At 43.2% G+C, this 20249-nt stretch overlaps 1 protein-coding gene across 3 annotated transcripts in view; it reads left to right on the top strand.

The window, feature by feature from the left end:
* GRM4 (glutamate metabotropic receptor 4) overlaps positions 1 to 20249 on the top strand; it is a 195526-nt gene that overhangs the window by 144911 nt on the left and 30366 nt on the right. For all 3 annotated transcript variants that reach the window (XM_056557575.1, XM_056557578.1, XM_056557577.1), the window contains 4 exons: positions 6924 to 7140; positions 7402 to 7537; positions 8816 to 8970; positions 9079 to 9219. In XM_056557575.1, the coding sequence (XP_056413550.1) occupies positions 6924 to 7140; positions 7402 to 7537; positions 8816 to 8970; positions 9079 to 9219 (649 nt within the window). The remainder of the gene's footprint in view (positions 1 to 6923; positions 7141 to 7401; positions 7538 to 8815; positions 8971 to 9078; positions 9220 to 20249) is intronic.

The following is a 20249-nucleotide window of genomic DNA, read 5'->3' as shown; positions in this document are numbered from 1 at the left end:
TGAACTCTTTGATCGCCTCCAAGGTGCCCACATCTTTACCAAACTGGACTTAAGAGGCGCTTATAATCTCATCCGCGTCAGAGAGGGGGATGAATGGAAAACGGCATTTAACACTAGAGATGGACACTTTGAGTATCTGGTCATGCCCTTTGGCCTGTGCAACGCCCCTGCCGTCTTCCAAGACTTTGTTAATGAAATTTTTCGTGATCTCTTATATTCCTGTGTTGTTGTGTATCTGGACGATATCCTGATTTTTTCTGCCAACCTAGAAGAACACCGCCAGCATGTCCGCATGGTTCTTCAGAGACTTCGTGACAATCAACTTTATGCCAAAATGGAGAAATGTCTGTTTGAATGTCAATCTCTTCCTTTCCTAGGATACTTGGTCTCTGGCCAGGGACTACAAATGGATCCAGACAAACTCTCTGCCGTCTTAGATTGGCCACGCCCCTCCGGACTCCGTGCTATCCAACGTTTTTTGGGGTTCGCCAATTATTACAGACAATTTATTCCACATTTTTCTACCATTGTGGCTCCTATCGTGGCTTTAACCAAAAAGAATGCCAATCCTAAGTCATGGCCTCCTCAAGCGGAAGACGCCTTTAAACAGCTCAAGTCTGCCTTTTCTTCGGCTCCCGTGCTCTCCAGACCTGACCCATCTAAACCCTTCCTATTGGAGGTTGATGCCTCCTCAGTAGGAGCTGGAGCGGTCCTTCTACAAAAAAATTCTTCCGGGCATGCTGTTACTTGTGTTTTTTTTTCTAGGACCTTATCTCCGGCGGAGAGGAACTACTCCATCGGGGATCGAGAGCTACTAGCCATTAAATTAGCACTTGAGGAATGGAGGCATCTGCTGGAGGGATCAAGATTTCCAGTTATTATTTACACCGATCACAAGAACCTCTCCTATCTCCAGTCTGCCCAACGGCTGAATCCTCGCCAGGCCAGGTGGTCTCTGTTCTTTGCCCGATTTAATTTTGAAATTCACTTTCGGCCTGCTGATAAGAACATTAGGGCCGATGCTCTCTCTCGTTCCTCGGATGCCTCGGAAGTAGAGCTCTCTCTGCAACACATCATTCCTCCTGACTGCCTGATCTCCACTTCTCCAGCCTCCATCAGGCAAACTCCTCCAGGGAAGACCTTCGTCTCTCCACGCCAATGCCTCGGAATCCTCAAATGGGGTCACTCCTCCCATCTCGCAGGTCATGCGGGCATCAAGAAATCCGTGCAACTCATCTCTCGTTTCTATTGGTGGCCGACTCTGGAGACGGATGTTGTGGATTTTGTGCGAGCCTGCACTGTCTGTGCCCGGGATAAGACTCCTCGCCAGAAGCCCGCTGGTTTTCTTCATCCTCTGCCTGTCCCCGAACAGCCTTGGTCTCTGATTGGTATGGACTTTATTACAGACTTACCCCCATCCCGTGGCAACACTGTTGTTTGGGTGGTCGTTGATCGATTCTCCAAGATGGCACATTTCATCCCTCTTCCTGGTCTTCCTTCAGCGCCTCAGTTGGCAAAACAATTTTTTGTACACATTTTTCGTCTTCACGGGTTGCCCACGCAGATCGTCTCGGACAGAGGCGTCCAATTCGTGTCAAAATTCTGGAGGGCTCTCTGTAAACAACTCAAGATTAAATTAAACTTTTCTTCTGCCTATCATCCTCAATCCAATGGGCAAGTAGAAAGAATTAACCAGGTCCTGGGTGATTATTTACGGCATTTTGTTTCCTCCCGCCAGGATGACTGGGCAGATCTTCTACCATGGGCCGAATTCTCGTATAACTTCAGAGTCTCTGAATCTTCCTCCAAATCCCCATTTTTCGTGGTGTACGGCCGTCACCCTCTTCCCCCCCTCCCTACTCCCTTGCCCTCTGGTTTGCCCGCTGTGGATGAAATATCTCGTGATCTTTCCACCACATGGAAAGAGACCCAAAATTCTCTCTTACAGGCTTCATCACGCATGAAGAAGTTTGCTGATAAGAAAAGAAGAGCTCCCCCCATTTTTTCTCCTGGAGACAAGGTATGGCTCTCCGCTAAATATGTCCGCTTCCGTGTCCCTAGCTACAAATTGGGACCACGCTATCTTGGTCCTTTCAAAATTTTGTGCCAGATTAATCCTGTCTCTTACAAACTTCTTCCTCCTTCTCTTCGTATTCCTAATGCCTTTCACGTTTCCCTTCTTAAACCACTCATCATCAACCGTTTCTCTCCCAAACTTGTTTCTCCCACTCCTGTTTCCGGCTCCTCGGACATCTTCTCCGTAAAGGAGATACTGGCCTCCAAGAAGGTCAGAGGGAAAACTTTTTTTTTGGTCGATTGGGAGGGTTGTGGTCCTGAAGAGAGATCCTGGGAACCTGAGGACAATATCCTAGACAAAAGTTTGCTCCTCAGGTTCTCAGGCTCTAAGAAGAGGGGGAGACCCAAGGGGGGGGGGGTACTGTTACGCCGAGCGCTCCGGGTCCCCGCTCCTCCCCGGAGCGCTCGCTACAGTCTCGCTACTGCAGCGCTCCGGTCAGATCCACTGACCCGGTGCGCTGCGATACCGCCTCCAGCCGGGATGCGATTCGCGATGCGGTTGGCGCCCGCTCGCGATGCGCACCCCGGCTCCCGTACCTGACTCGCTCTCCGTCGGTCCTGTCCCGGCGCGCGCGGCCCCGCTCCCTAGGGCGCGCGCGCGCCGGGTCTCTGCGATTTAAAGGGCCACTGCGTCGCTGATTGGCGCAAGTGGTTCTAATTAGTGTGTTCACCTGTGCACTCCCTATGTATACCTCACTTCCCCTGCACTCCCTCGCCGGATCTTGTTGCCATTGTGCCAGTGAAAGCGTTTCCTTGTGTGTTCCTAGCCTGTGTTCCAGACCTCCTGCCGTTGCCCCTTACTACGATCCTTGCTGCCTGCCCCGACCTTCTGCTACGTCCGACCTTGCTTCTGTCTACTCCCTTGTACCGCGCCTATCTTCAGCAGTCAGAGAGGTTGAGCCGTTGCTAGTGGATACGACCTGGTCACTACCGCCGCAGCAAGACCATCCCGCTTTGCGGCGGGCTCTGGTGAAAACCAGTAGTGACTTAGAACCGGTCCACTAGCACGGTCCACGCCAATCCCTCTCTGGCACAGAGGATCCACCTCCTGCCAACCGGCATCGTGACATTTATGAGTGCCTGCTCCTTTGTACACACAGTTTGTTGAGTTCTTTGTATACAGTGATCGGGGTGGGATTTTCAATTTTTTTTTAGATTGTGTGAAAACTATGTGTGCCATATTTGTAAAATGGGTGTGGTTTCTGGAAAAGGGGTGGGGGCTTAATTGTCGCACAAATTATAATATGCACCAAAAGTGTATTGGTGTTAACTATACCATCTAAAAGATGTCAGCTTTGCAATCAGCCTGTTGCACTGGTGCAAGCTTAGACTTTCTAGACAAAATAAAAGGTATTCAGTTGTGAATATCTCTCCCGTTGTCTTCTCTCTGGACAGTGCAAGCTCTCCTCACCTACAACTGATCAATTTCAGTGCAGCTGCAGATTTTTCAAGGATGCTCTGGAATGTCCTTGTAGACACACTAATGGACCAGCTTGACATTTTTAGTTGTTTGCCGGTCTGTAAGTGGGGGAAGTGCAGATTACCTTGGCTGAGTAATACTGAGCTGCATTTGAGAGACTGCATTATGGCTACAGCATTTAATTTCCCTTAGTGTCTATTAAACCAAAGCAACAAAAAAAAAAAAAAAATCTGCCCTGTTAGGTTGATCAGTTTTAATCTGAAGGGAACCCTAACAGCTTCAGTGTCGGGCTTTTGCAAAGTGCCCCTTTAAATCTATCAGTTTTCCTTGCATTGTAGGTCAGGACAGTTGCTTCAGAAGGAGAGACACTCTTTTCTGATGCTCTCCGCAATGGTCCAAAAACTAAAATAAAAAATTGAGGCATTAAAGGGGTACTCGCACCTCTAGACATCTTATCCCCGATCCAAAGGGATCTCGGCTGCAGCACCCACCTGTACAGCTTCTACCTCACACCGGCAATGCTGGAGGCTTCGGATCCCAACCACAATGGCGGAAGAGCGTGACGTCACAACTCCGTCCTGTTTGATGTCACCCCCTCAATGCAAGTCTCTGGGAGGTCCATCACGCCCCCTCTTCCGCCATTGTGGTCGGGATCCAAAGCCTCCAGTGTTGCCGGTGTGAGGTGGAAGCCGTACATGTGGGTGCTGCAGCCGAGATCCCGGGGGTCCCCAGCAACGGGACCCCCGCGATCTGACATCTTATCCCCTATCCTTTAAGACATTTTAGCTAACATTATAGAGAACTACATTATTAGCAATTTCCCAATATGCACCTTATATTTTTCACTGTGTTTTCATTGCGTTTTTAGTTCAAGGTGTATCTTTCAAGTCTATAGGAAAACATTGAAAAGTTCAACTACTGTACAAAATGATTTGTTTTGCTTTTATTTATTTATTTTTTTAATTTTAAAATTTTTTAGGATTAGTAGTGATTTTATGAAAATGGTACATTCTTTAGATATGGAATTTTTCAGTTCTTTTACTCCATAGACTTTTCATTAGAAGTTGAAAGTACAATAGGAAAAATGCACATGCAAAATGTCATAACGTCGAACAAGAGGGTGTTATTTGGGACATCAGCCACAGGAAGATCAAATACCCTGTAGCAGCTGTCCATACACAATGAGGAGAATGAATGCGGTATTTACAGCTCCTGTATTCAGTAAATAGGAGATGCGCCGTGGTTGCATTGTGCAGACAGGCATCGTGATCTTTTAAAACTCTGCAAATAGATTTGTGTTCCTTCATCCAAATTTATATTTGCTTTTTCTTGGCTGCAATTACTGATATTGCTGTAATTAGTAGGACGGCTCTATTTTCTTTGCTTTAACACACAGATAAGTTACAGAACTGGTGGCAATTACTTCTGTATTGTCGTCCCTTGCGTTGAAGTCACACAGTTCTCCTGCTCTATAGATACCATTTGCTATATTACCTTAATTACTATTTTTTTTAAATAGACAATGAAATATAGAAGGAATGCAAACACAGATAGTAATGTTACCTGCTGGAAGGGAACTGTTCCCAATACATTATATGTATGAGCCTGTAAGTTGTCTCATTTCACCTCATTCTTTTACAGAATTCACATGAGCACTTGTGATGAGGCCGTTAGGAATTTTGCATCCATCTACACTACACTTTATATTAGACAGCGTAAAGCATATGTAGGTAGTTCTATTACATTAACCTATCAACATCCTGTGCAAAACCAGTGGGAATACATTAAATCTACTCTCACTCCTCATTACTGCGCATTATGTAGGTAAATGGCACAGCGCTGTATTGTACTCTTGAAATATATTAAGGGAAGTTATGGAGACATATTTGCTGCTACAGGTTTTAAGTGCAATCTAATATTAATAATATAAGAAAAATCACTAACCAGAACTCTAGTAAGACAAATCTAGTGTTAGCGGTCATAGTATTGCATCTTGAAAATGTCTTAAATATCTCAGCCAGAAGCAAGTCTAGGGTACATCTTTGTAGGTTAAGAGGCGTCCTATAAAAATCAATGTAGTGTACATTTGTACAAGATTCTGGTTGGCAGATTATATTTTAAACTCTATAGTGATGGGGATTGATGTGAATATATACGGTGAATGTGAAAATGCTTGGGAAACTGTCATTTTATAAATAAAGGTCATTAATTATAATGTAAGAAAGTGCTGTCTAATATATCATAAAGTGAAATATTTATTCTATACTGGTCATGATGTGTACAATGTAAAGAACTGAAAGTAGCTTGGACTGCAGCTATCTACCTTATGGTTCTTTTCTACCACAGTCCCATACTGGGAGGTCACTGCATACAGTTTATAATAATGATAATCAGTTTTTTAAAGGGGTACTCTGGTGGAAAACTTTTTTTTTTTTAATCAACTGTGCCATAAAGTTAAACAGGTTCGTAAATTACTTCTATTAAAAAATCTTAATCCTTCCAGTACTTATTAGCTGCTGAATACTGCAGAGGAAATTATTTACTTTTTGGAACACAGAGCTCTTTGCTGACATCATGACCACAGTGCTCTCTGCTGACACCTCTGTCCATTTTAAGAATTATCCAGAGTAGGAGAAAATCCCAATAGAAATCATATTATGCTCTGGACAGTTCCTAAAATGGACAGAGATATCAGCAGAGAGCACTGTGCTCGTGATGTCAGCAGAGAGCTCTGTGTTCTAAAAAGTAAAGAAATTCCTCTGTAGTATTCAGCAGCTAATAAGTACTGGAAGGATTAAGATTTTTAATAGAAGTAATTTACAAACCTGTTTAACTTTCTGGCACAGTTGATGAAAAAAATAAAGTTGTCCACTGGAGTACCACTTTAAACTTAAACTTTCCAACTCATTCTGTTAATTTAAGTTCTCAGAGCCTCCTGAAATTATAGGGAATCATTTGTATTTATTTATTTAGATAGCATCAACATGTACCATACTGCTGCAAAGAGATTATCATCACTCATATCAGTGTAGTTCCGCTTGCTCCTATAGAGCAGACCATAAAACAACCCTCTGATAGGATGTACAGTTACAGTGCTTGAAAAGTGACACTCCGTACTCTCGCCTAGGAGAGCAACTGACCAAATGTAACTTGTTATGTGGTAATCCTCGGCAAATGCAGAGCTGCTTTGAAAGGTATGTAAATCAATGTTACTTTTATATTTAGTTTAAAGCATGAATCCTGATTTCACATGGAGGACCTCTGCACATTTTCTGGTAATGCACTTTGGAGTTAAACTCAATTATTATTGACAAATATAAAAGTGTTCCTGTGCATGATCCATTATCCAGGTCTTAAGTCTCATTCTGCTGTCCTCTCTCATTATTGCTACTTTGACCTCACTTTCTTCATTTTCTATTCCCCTTAGATTCCACAAGTGAGCTATGCCTCCACTGCTCCAGACCTTAGTGACAACAGTCGATATGACTTTTTTTCTCGAGTGGTTCCATCTGACACCTATCAAGCTCAGGCCATGGTGGATATTGTCAAGGCCCTGAAGTGGAGTTATGTGTCGACACTTGCATCTGAAGGCAGCTATGGTGAAAGTGGAGTAGAAGCATTTATCCAGAAATCCAGGGAGGATGGTAAGGGCCAAGTTGATCATTTTAGTATATTAACTGCACTTGACTGAACAGAATTTGTAACTTTGAAATGTCTGGAAATCTTTATTTATTAAGATAGAAAACAGCTCAATTAATTATGTAAAGTGTATGATGAAGTGGAACTGAGAATTCATTCTCTATTAGTGTTCTACTTCAATTATGCTTCATGTAAACTTTGTGTTGAAGATCTATTAGTAAACTTCAAAACCACATTAAAGCAGGATTTTTGCCTTGTATTTGCAGGAGGTTTGTGTGTAGCACAGTCAGTTAAAATTCCCCGGGAGCCAAAAGCTGGAGAATTTGATAAGATAATTCGGCGACTTCTGGAAACATCCAATGCCCGGGCTGTCATCATTTTTGCAAGTGAAGATGATATCAGGTTAAAAATTGTGGCCTATTTGCTATTATTCCAACCTTTCACCAAATACATGTTTGTGAATCATTTATACTTTATTCATTGTAAGTTTTTTTTGATTATATAACTAAACACATTAATATGTAGTGAAATGGTGGAGGAAAATTGAGGGTTCAAGTTGCAGTTGAGTGGTTTTAAGCTGTCAGTAGCCTTGAAGTGACTGGCATCCCGTGAATGTTTTATCCTTCTGTTGATATACCAGCAGCTGCATTGAATGGATTTCAAACCTCATAGCGTCCAAAAATTTGGATAAAGAATCAGCTGTCTACCATAATGTTATTTGAAAAGCTGAAAAAACCCTGCAGGTATATAGAAAATCTAACCATGAGTCTCTATTATGGGAGTGTAGTACAATTTATAAACAGCAGGATATGATGAATCATCATAGTTTTTCATGTTTTAGTTCTACATTTTAAATAATTCTAGGGCACCTATATAGCAAATTTGCTATGGTTATTTTAGCTGCTATATATAGCACAGTATGAACCGTTGAGTGGTATCCATATATGTCAAATAATTATCAGGATTTTCTTACCTTGTTTGTCACACCTTCACTATTCATTGAGGCTGACAAAAGAGTCGTCATTAGATTAGTGCTGCTGGTTAACAGAAAGCGAGCTGACACATAAGGAATTTAAACAGAGTTGTTTTTCCAAACCATCTTCCTATTATCTGTAGTCTAATACTATAGATATGTATTTTGCATCAGTTTATGCCATGTGCACAGACCCATATGGAGGTGCCATTGGCATAATGCTTGCTGCTGTGTGCCGCCTCTGTGATGCACTGTATTTTTCAGTAATAGCAGTGTATTTAGGCACAGTATCTCAGTGTTACTGCATATTTTGGCTCAGGCTACATTTTTATTTCTCATAATTTATGTTTCGCCTCATGATAAATAATCAGAGGCACACATTCTGTAGATACAGCAATGTTCCATAGAATTCTATTGGCCCATCTATGCCAAATCTAGCAGTATGCTTGACCCATTAAACCTGAGCTTCAAGGCTTTCTGCTAAATTATGAGTGTGTCAGATTATTTGTACTCAAGTCAATTGTTTTCTCGGTATAGATTTCTCAGAAGTAGAAACAGTGCAAGCAGAAAGTATGCGACATTATGATAAGTATGGTAAAAGTAACTGCTAATGATTCCGATTTAGAATCGTTGAATTGAAACAATTTATTTAGAAATTGTGCTTTGGTTTATTTTCCCTTTTTCTTGTTGTATGCTGTTTTCTACAGGCGAGTACTTGCAGCAGCAAGAAGAGCAAATCAAACAGGACACTTCATGTGGGTCGGCTCTGACAGCTGGGGTTCAAAGATCTCTCCAGTACTTCAGCAAGAGGAAGTGGCAGAAGGGGCTGTTACTATACTACCCAGGCGGGCTTCAGTCAGAGGTTTACTTACCCACACATTTTGCCTTTTGTTAAAAAAAATCTTTTTCCAAATATCTTGACCTAACTTCTCTTATCTCCTAACGTAATGTTGATTCTTATCTTATTTAGGGTTTGACCGTTACTTTACTAGTCGGACACTAGATAATAATAGAAGGAATGTCTGGTTTGCTGAATTCTGGGAGGACAACTTTCACTGCAGACTGAGCCGAAATGCACTACGCAGAGGTGGACATGGAAAAAAGTGCACCAGTAAGTAAGGACTTAGGCCTGCAGTATATCTGTTGGTTAATATCATGCTCTCTTATTTATATGGGTTGGCAAATACGTGTACTATATAGGAATAGATAGTAAACACTATGTATCGATGAGCTGTGTAGACTTTGCATGGTGATTGGAAGGTGGCATCAATTTTCTACTTGGCTTTGTGCAAATTCTGAAATAAAGTGTGATGTTTCCAGGCAAAAAAAAATCCTGAACTAAAGAATGCATTAAAAGATAAATACAGTGTCAGGCCCAAGGCCTGATTATTGAAATCCTATATGTGTATTATAATTTATAACTGTGTGTGATGTATTATCCAAGACATGGGTGAGAGGTCATTCAGACGGTGTATCCTTTTGTGTATTGCATTTTATTGGGGGTCTGGCTGTTTGTTTGTATCTCCTTTGAAGTCAGAGGCCCTTTGAAGCAGCAGGATGTAAGGGGCACTCTGGTCCCATCATATAATCAACCAGATAAGAGGGCCAGGAACAGAGATGCCCCCCTGGTGGGATCAGAGGGGAGGGGGGAATGGAGTCTCCCTCCAAAAAGGCAGATATATAATATTTAACAATGCTAGATTCAGTGTGTTCAAGGCTGTGCCCTAAGCTGACAAGAGCTGGACTCTCACTGACAAAGGAGGGCTATACCATCATGCTGTAAGAACTCCATTTTTGTTTTCTGAACTTGTCTTGCTAAACTCTTTTATATATTGGTATACGTGTATGTCATTTGTTCCTGTATTTTTATATATGTAGCACTGTGATACCTTTTATCAGATTAAATGTTTAATTAATCAGCTCTGGTCTTTGATCTCTAAATATATGAGCTCACCTTTCTGAAGGCAGCTCTGGTGGAAACACGTTTATCTAAGGGTTCATTTGGTGACTTGCTGGGATTAGTAGTGGATACCCAGAGGTCTGGTGGCCTTAACCCTTGCACCATCACACTCTCTCTAATGTCTTGGCTGGACCGATAGGGTGTGATCGTGACATACAGAAACAAGCTTCAGACCTTTACATAAAGTGCCCGTGTGCAATGAAGAAACCCACAGAACTTCATTACTATACAGACTGAATCTTTAACCACCTGTCAGTCTAGATTCTTCAATTTATTCTGACACTAAAACATATGTAATTTTCTCCGGGCAACCAATCACAGCTCAGCTTTTATTTCTCAAATTACTTTGATACAATGAAAGCAGAGCTATGACTGGTTGCTATGGACACATCAGACAGTTTTTGTCCCCAGACAAACCTGGGTCATTTATTTGAAATATAAAGTGACTAAGTATACTTATGAACTTTGTTAGCCAGCCAAAGTTCAATTTCTGGATTTGTGTCAAGCATAGTAAATTAATATTAATCAGTGAATATTACTAAGTCAATATTCTACTAATTGAATACACAATTACATAACTGCTTATGGGTAGGGTTTTTGATTGAACCTGACGGACTTTTTCAACCTTAAAAACTATGTGGTGCATTTGATTTACCAATTAAAAGGGGAGCAAATTCTTAGACCCCATTGTGTTATTTTAGCATTCTCCCATATAGGATTGAAACACAATCTGTATTTAAAAATAAAAGTCCTTTTGCTTACACTTCCTGGCCTGTAGAAATTACTTCCCACAGTAGTCCATTTACATTGTTCACAGGTTTCTATGGCCCATAGAACCCGAAAGAAACTGAAAATGTTGGTCCCTTAAGAAATAGTCTGGGTGTAAAGGTAGAGAAAAAGGTCAATCTACTATATGCCTTCTTCTCTACTGTATTTACACAGGAAAATCAAATACAATGTCAGAGGACAAGGAAAGGGATAATCTCAGCAAATCTCACCTGTTTAACCCAAATTACCGGGCCTAGATGGCATCCATCCCAAGGTTTTGCAGGCAATATGTACCATGCCAGACAGACCCTTATTCTTTATATTTAAATATTTTATGATGACAGGGAGTCTTCCACAGGACTGGCACTTGACAAATGTGCTACCAATATATAAAAAGGGGTCTATAAGGGATCCTGGGAACTATAGGCCTGTAAGTTTAACATCTGTTGTGGGTAAGATCTTTGAGGGTTTTCTGAGAGATGCTATTCTGGGATATCTCAATGAAAATAACCTTCTAACAGAACACCAACATAGGTTTATGCGGGATCAGTCCTGCCAGACTAATCTGACCAGCTTCCATTAGGATGTCAGTTATAGATTGGACTGGGGTGAAGCTGTGGATGTTGTATAACTTGACTTTTCTAAGGCATTTGATACTGTGCCACACAAAAGGCTAGTACATAAAATGAGGATGCTGGGACTAGGGGAGGATACATGTAAATGGTTTAGCAACTGGCTCAGTGATGGGAAGTGATAGGCTGGCGATCAATGTAACTTACTCTGGTTGGGTGACAGTTACAAGTGGGGTACCACATGGGTCAGTACTGGGTCCACTAGTTTTCAATATCTTTATGAATGACCTTGTAGAGGGATTACAGAGTGGAATCTCTATATTTGCAGATGACACTAAATTGTGTAAGGTGATCACCACAGAGGAGGATAACATAATATTACAGAGGGATCTGGGGAAGCTGGAGGCTTGGCAACAGATATGGAAAATGTAACCCCTTAACGACCACAGATGTAAATGTACGTCCACTGACGTACATTTAATCCCTTAACAACCACAGATGTAAATGTACGTCCACAGACGTAATTGTACATTCTGGTGTGGCGGTGCTCGCATCATACACAGCAGGTTCTAGCAGCCGGGGACCTGCCGGTAATGGCAGATATCTGCGATCCCACGTATGTGCCATTAACCCCTCAGATGCCTTGATCAGTACAGATCAAGGAATCTGCGGCACTGCGCATTTTAAAATAGATGATCGGATCGCCCACAGCGCTGCCGCAGGGATCCGATCATATGTACTGGCGGACGGAGGTCCACCTCACCTGCCTCCCGGCGTCTCCTGTTCTGGTCTGAGATCGAGCAGACCAGAGCAGAAGATCACTGATAATACTGATCAGTGCTATGCCCTATGCAAAGCACTGAATAGTTTTAGCAATCAAATGATTGCTATAGATGGTCCCTTATGGGGACATAAAAAGTGTAAAAAAAAAGTTGAAAATTTTAAAAATAAAAAGTAAAAAAAAGTGAAAAATCCCCTCCCCAATAAAAATGAAAATTGTCAGTTTTTCCCATTTTACACCCAAAAAAACATAAACATTTTTTTAATAAAATATTTGGTATCACCGCATGTGTAAATGTCCAAACTATGAAAATATAATGGTAATGATCCCGTACGGTAAACGGCGTAAACGTAAAAATATAAAAAAATATAAAAAATGCTGCTTTTTTGTCACATTTTATTCAACAAAAAATTTATAAAAAATTATCTAAAATATTTATATATGCAAGTGTGGCATCGATAAAAAGTACAGATGATGGTGCAAAAAATGAGCCCTCATACTGCCCTATATACGGACAAATGAAAAAGTTATAGGTGGTCAAAATAGGGCAATTTTAGATAACTGATTTTGTACAAAAAGTTTTAGGTTTTAGGTTTTAGGTTTTTTTTAAGCGATACAAAAATATAAAAGTATCTAGCCATGGGTATCATTTTAATCGTATTGACCCACAGAATAAAGAATACATGTCATTTTTACCGTAAAGTGTACAGTGTGAACACGAAACCCTCCAAAATGTGCCAAATTGTGGTTTTCCTTTAAATTTCCTCCCTAAAAAAAAAATTTGGGGGTTCGCCGTACATTTTATGGTAAAATGAGAGGTTTCATTACAAAGTACAATTCGTCACACAAAAGCCCTTATATGGGTCTGTACATGGAAATATAAAAGAGTTATGGATTTTAGAAGGCGAGAAGGAAAAAACAAAAATGCTAAAATAAAATTGGCCTGGTCCTTAAATAGGCACTGTCAGATACAAAAACTTTTCATATGTTGTAAAGCATGCAAAGCCAATAGGTTTTGCAATTGCTTTCATTAGAAAATTTTCAGTATTTCATACTGAAAGAGACAGTCAAACAACTGACCCCCATGCCTGCTTGGACACATACTAGTCCTGCTGTGTCCATGCATCATCACCTACGTCATGGACACACATCCTTGACTGACAGCTCAGAGTGCAGGGCTCACAGCTGGAGGAAAAATCCTCCCACTTTCAGCTTGTGTCCCGCTACTGTCAGTGAGGACAAGCTGTGAGTTGTAGTTTTGCTAATGCTAGGGGAGATGTGAGCAGACAGCATACTGAGGGAGGAGGTGGAGACCTGCACAGTGAGGCCATGACCCCTCCCTTTCAGAGGAATTCAGACTAGTGAGCTAAATTTAAAGTGTAATAAAAAGATAAATAAAGGTGCTAGACACATCAAAATTAGATGTACATTGTCAGGATTAGATACTGAGTGATACATTAAAAAATGTTTTTTTGTTGGATCTGATGGGAACATTTTAAGGTTAAAATAGGCTTGGTCTTTAACCTGTTGGGGACAGAGGGCGTACAGGTATGCCCTCGCATCCTGGTACTTAAGGATGGAGGACGTAACTGTACGTCCTCCGTATTTCAGATCACCACCGCTTGCTGGGCGGTGATCGGACTGGGATGACTGCTGATATCCATATCTGGTCAATATATCCTGGTCAATTCAGACTGGCGATTTGCAGTGATTCCGGGCCAGTCGCCCAGAAAATAAGAGTGATCAGATCTGTCACAGACAGCTCCGACCATTCTTAAGGATATGAGCGAGGTGGCAGGGGTGCAACCTCCTCCTATCCCCTGCCATTGGTGGATTAGGACTGAACGACCAATGGCAGTTGGGGATCTGCCCACCGATCGAAGTCCGGGCAGAACGGCTGGACATGGGCGGAAGCTTACCAGCAGCATCCTGATCAGCGGCGGCATCAGAGAGGTGGTGGTGGCATTGGAGCAGTGGCGCAGCAGGAGGAGGCATGCCGGAAAGTGCATCACTGGTAAGTGATCTTCAATGTGACCTTCTAAAAGTTGCAAAACTACAACTCCCAACATGCCCAGACCGCCAAAGAATGTCTGGGCATGCTGGGAGTTGTAGTTTTGCAACATCTGGAGGGCCACAGTTTGGAGACCCCTATGTAGTGGTCTCCAAACTGTGGTCCTCCAGATGTTGCAAAACTACAACTTTCAGCATGCTCTGACTGTCTGGGCATGATGGGAGTTGTAGTTTTACAACATCTGAAATGGCACAGTTTGGAGACCACTATATGGTGGTCTCCAAACTGTTGCCCTCCAGATCTTGCAAAACTACAATTCCCATCATACGTAGACAGTCAGTGCATGCTGAAAGTTGTAGTTTTGCAACATCTGGAGGACCACAGTTTGGAGACCACTATACAGTGGTCTCCAAACTGTGGCCCACCAGATGCTGAATAAATACAATTCCCAGCATGCCTGGACAGTCTGGGCCAGCTTGGATTTGTAGTTTTGCAACATCTGGAGGGCTACAGTTTGGAGACCACCCTTCATTCTGGGAGTTGTACTTTTGCAACAGCAGGAGGCACACGGGTTGGAATCACTGAGTTAGGAAACAGACTCTAGCTCAATGTAGCCCAACAGCGTGCCTCCAGCTGTTGCAAAACTACAACACCCAACATGCACTGACAGCTGAAAGGCATGCTAGGGGTTATAGTTATGCAACAACTGAGGAAGAACAGTTTGGAGACGCTAAGTAGTGGTCTGCATACTGTAGCCCTCCAGATGTTGCAAAACTACAACTCCCAGCATGCCTGGACAGTCTGGGGAAGCTTGGAGTTGTAGTTTTGCAACATCTGGAGGGCTACAGTTTGTAGACCACTACTTAGCGGTCTCCAAACTGTTCTTCCCCAGTTGTTGTATAACTACAACTCCTAGCATGCCTTTCAGCTGTCATTGCATGTTGGGCGATGTAGTTTTGCAACAGCTGGAGGCACACTGGTTGGGCAACACTGAGATAGACTCTGTTTCCTAACTCAGTGATTCCAACCCGTGTGCCTCCTGCTGTTGCAAAACTACAACTCCCAGAATGCACTGACAGCCCGTACATGCTGGGAGTTGTAGTTTTGCAACAGCTGGAGGCACAAGGGTTGTAATCACTGAGCTAGAGTCTGTTTCCTAACTCAGCGGTTCCCCACCAGTGTGCCTGCAGCTGTTGCAAAACTACAACTCCCAGCATGTATGGTCTGTCAGTGCATGCTGGGAGCAGGGGCAGATCCAGAGTCGAGTCTCGGGAGGGGCACTATTAGTGTATTTTGTGTTGGCGGACAGAAAATAAGATTACGGAACTTACAATATTATTAAATGTATCATACAGTCCTAACCTTGTTTAAGACTCTTAGGCCGTGCTCATATGTCAGAATAATAATCAATTGCCACAGAATGGGAAAATGCTAAAGAAATTTTTACCATTTAAAACTACAGCTCCCAGTATGACCTAAACAGTGGTAAGGGGATGCTGGGAGTTGTTGTTTCACCCATCATAACTGCAGAACTTACAAGTAACTCCAGCTCTGATGGGACATAGTGAGTAGAATACAGAATGATATCAGTGATTACAGATGACCTCTTCTCTATAGTGAGGAGAATACACAATGATATCAGTGATTACAGGTGACGTCTCCTCTATAGTGAGGAGAATATACAATGATATCAGTGACTACAGGTGACGTCTTCTCTATAGTGAGGAGAATACACATTGATATCAGTGACTACAGGTGACGTCTTATCATTGTGTATTCTCCTCACTATAGAGAAGACGTCACCTGTAATCACTGATATCATTGTGTATTCTCCTCACTATAGAGAAGACGTCACCTGTAGTCACTGATATCATTGTGTATTCTCCTCACTATAGAGATCAGTGATTACAGGTGACATTTTCTCTATAGTGAGGGGAATACACAATGATATCAGTGATTACAGGTGACGTCTCCTCTATAGTGAGGAGAATACACAGTGATATCAGTGACTACAGGTGACGTCTTATCATTGTGTATTCTCCTCACTATAGAGAAGACGTCACCTGTAATTACTGATATCATTGTGTATTCTCCTCACTATAGAGATCAGTGATTACAGGTGATGTCTTCTCTATAGTGAGGAGAATACACAATGATATCAGTGACTATGGGTGACGTCTTCTCTATAGTGAGGAGAATACACAATGATATCAGTGATTACAGGTGACGTCTTCTCTATAGTCTTTCCTTATCTAATTCAGCTGGTACATACCGCCAGGATTTGTTCCAGCTAAATCTTCTCTCTGCAGAACTTGATGCCCAGACGTCTCCTCACTATGTCAGCGCATTCTGATCCTCTATATGAAAACAATAATTATTATAATACTGCCAAACACTGTATTCTTTGAATATAATACTGGCACACACCCTCTGAATATAATTCTGAAACACTGTACCCCCTGAATATACAACACACTGTACCCTCTGAATATAATACCGCCATACACTGTACCCTCTGAATATAATACTATCACACACTGCACCCTCTGAATATAATACTATCACACACTGTGCCCTCTAAATATAATACTATCACACACTGCACTCTCTGAATATAATACTACCACACACTGCACCCTCTGAATATAATACTACCACACACTGTGCCCTCTAAATTTAATACTACCAAACACTGCACCCTCTGAATATAATACTATCACACACTGCACCCTCTAAATATAATACTATCACACACTGCACCCTCTAAATATAATACTATCACACACTGTACACACTGAATATAATACTACCACACACTGTGCCCTCTAACTTTAATACTTCCAAACACTGCACCCTCTGAATTTAATACTATCACACACTGCACCCTCTAAATATAATACTATCACACACTGTACCCACTGAATATAATACTACCACACACTGTGCCCTCTAAATTTAATACTACCAAACACTGCACCCTCTGAATATAATACTATCACACACTGCACCCTCTAAATATAATACTATCACACACTGCACCCTCTAAATATAATACTACCACACACTGTACCCACTGAATATAATACTACCACACACTGTGCCCTCTAAATCTAATACTACCACACAGTGCATTCTCTGAATATAACTTGCTGTGCAGTGCACCCTCTGAATAAAATACTGTAATGTATTGTGGCGCCTAAAAAACTTACCACCCCAGAAATTCCTCATAATCTACAATATACTTCTGAAAGGCAAAACACTCTGTGCCTTCACATATAGTAATAATGCCCCATCTTGTGCCCCTACATATAATAATTATGACCCATCCTGTTCCCCCCACATAATAATGCCCTCTGTGCTGTGCCCCTCACATATAATGCTCCTGTCATGTGCCCCACACATTTAATGCCCCTGTGTTGTGCCCTTCACCTATAATGCCCCCATTCTTTGCCCCTCACATATAATGCCTCCATCATGCGCCCCTCATATATAAAGCCCCCATCATGCGTCCCGCACATATAATGCCCCCATCATGAGTCCCGCACATATAATGCCCCCTGTGCTGTGCCCCTCACATATAGTGCCCCCATCATGCGCCCCTCACATATAATGCCCCCTGTGCTGTGCCCTTCACATATAAAGCCCCATGTCCTGTCCCCTCAGGGGGCATTATATGTGAGGGGCACAGCACAGGGGGCATTATATGTTTGGAGCACATGACAGGAACATTATATGTGAGGGGCACAGCACAGGGGGCATTATATGTGAGGGGCGCATGATGGGGGCATTATATGTGAGGGGCACAGCACAGGGGGCATTATATGTGAGGGGCACATGATGGGGGCATTATATGTGAAGGGCACAGCACAGGGGGCATTATATATGAGGGGCGCATGATGGGGGCATTATATGTGAGGGGCAAAGAATGGGGGCATTATATGTGAGGGGCACATGACAGGAGCATTATATGTGAGGGGCACAGCACAGAGGGCATTATATGTGAGGGGCGCATGGTTTGGGCATTATATATGAGGGGCGCATGATGGGGAATTATATGTGAGGGGCACAGCACAGGGGGCATTATATGTGTGGGACACAGCACAGGGGGCAATATATGTGAGGGGAACAGCACACAAGGGGCAATATATGGGAGGGGCACAGCGCAGGGGGCATTATAAGTGTGGGGCACAGAACAGGGGGGGGGGCATTATATCATATAATGCCCCCTGTGCTGTGCTCCACACACATAATGCCCCCTGTGCTGTGCCCCACACATATAATTTATATGTGTGGCACAGCACAGGGGGCATTATATGTGAGGGGCACAGGGGGCATTATATGTGAGGGGCACAGGACAGGGGGGCATTATATGATATAATGCCCCCTGTTCTGTGCCCCCCACATATAATGCCCCCTGTGCTGTGCCCCACACATATAATTTATATGTGTGGCACAGCACAGTGGGCATTATGTGAGGGGCACAGCACAGGGGACATTATATGTGAAGGGCACAGCACAGGGGGCATTATAAGTGTGGGGCACAGAACAGGGGGGGCATTATATCATATAATGCCCCCCTGTCCTGTGCCCTTCACATATAATGCCCCCTGTGCTGTGCCCCTCACATAATGCCCACTGTGCTGTGCCACACATATAAATTATATGTGTGGGGCACAGCACAGGGGGCATTATCTGTGAGGGGCACAGGACAGGGGGGCATTATATGATAGAATGCCCCCTGTTCTGTGCCCCACACATATAATGCCCCCTGTGCTGTGCCCCACACATATAATTTATATGTGTGGCACAGCACAGTGGGCATTATGTGAGGGGCACAGCACAGGGGGCATTATATGTTAAGGGCACAGGACAGGGGGCCCCCTGTCATGTGCTCTTCACATATAATGCCCCCTGTGCTTTGCCCTGCAGACCCTCATTAAATATTCCCTTTCCTCTGACACCCCCCTCCCCCCTCCTCCTAACAGTGGCGCATATCCTCTTTCCCTAATCCCCTGGACCCTGAGCATACCCTTACTTACAGTATGCAGGCCGCGGGGACGGGTCCTCCAGGCGCCGGCGCGATGATGTGACGTCATCGCGCCGGCCTTTAGTGGATCTCGTCCCCGCAGCTCACACACTGTGCACAGCGTGTGTGTAAGGTTAGGGAATGGTGGAGCCGGAGCTTACAGCTTCGGCTCCACCATGCTAGGGAGCGGGGGGGGGGGCAATTGCCCCGTTGCCCCCCCCCCCTGGATCCGCCACTGGCTGGGAGTTGTAGGTTTGCAACAGCTGAAGGTATGGGGCGCCCTGTCCCCCTCCCATGTGAATGTACAGGGTACATTCACACGGGCAGGGGTTTACAGTGGGTTTCCTTCTACAAGTTTGAGCTGCGGCAAATTTTCCGCCGCAGCTCAAACACCCAGCGGAAAACTCACTGTGAACCCCCGCCCGTGTAAATGTGACCTAAAAACACTTCACTACACTAACACAAAATAAAAAGTAAAACACACCTGTTTGGGAAACACTGCTGTAAGGTTTTGGTGGAGACAAGCACCATCCTTGTATCCGGGTCTGCCCTTATTGCAAATTGCTCATTTAGGCCTCAAATGTTGTGGTGCTCGCTCACTTCGGAGCCCTGACGTATTTCAAGGCAACAGTTTAGGGCCACATATGGGGTTTTTCCGTACTTAGGAGAAATTGCGTTAAAAATTTTGGGGGGCTTTTTCTCCTTTTACCCCTTATGAAAAGGTAAAGTTGGGGGCTACACCAGCATGTTAGTGTAAAAAATGCATTTTTTTTACACTAACATGCTGGTGTTGCCACATATTTTTCATTTTCACAAGAGGTAAAAGGAGAAAAAGACCCCCAAAATTCCTAACCCAATTTCTTTTGAGTACGGAAATACCCCATATGTGGAAGGAAAATGCTCTGCAGACAAACGACATGGCTCAGGAGTGAGAGCTCTATGTACATTTGAGGCCTAAATTGGTGATTTGCACAGAGTAGGCTGATGGTTACAGCGGTTCTGACATAAACGCAAAAAAAAAAA

This window comes from Hyla sarda, chromosome 2 (genome assembly GCF_029499605.1).
Source record: "Hyla sarda isolate aHylSar1 chromosome 2, aHylSar1.hap1, whole genome shotgun sequence".
NCBI lineage: Eukaryota > Metazoa > Chordata > Amphibia > Anura > Hylidae > Hyla > Hyla sarda.
The sequence above is the reverse complement of the archived record's forward strand: the minus strand, read 5'-3'. Positions and strand labels throughout refer to the sequence as shown.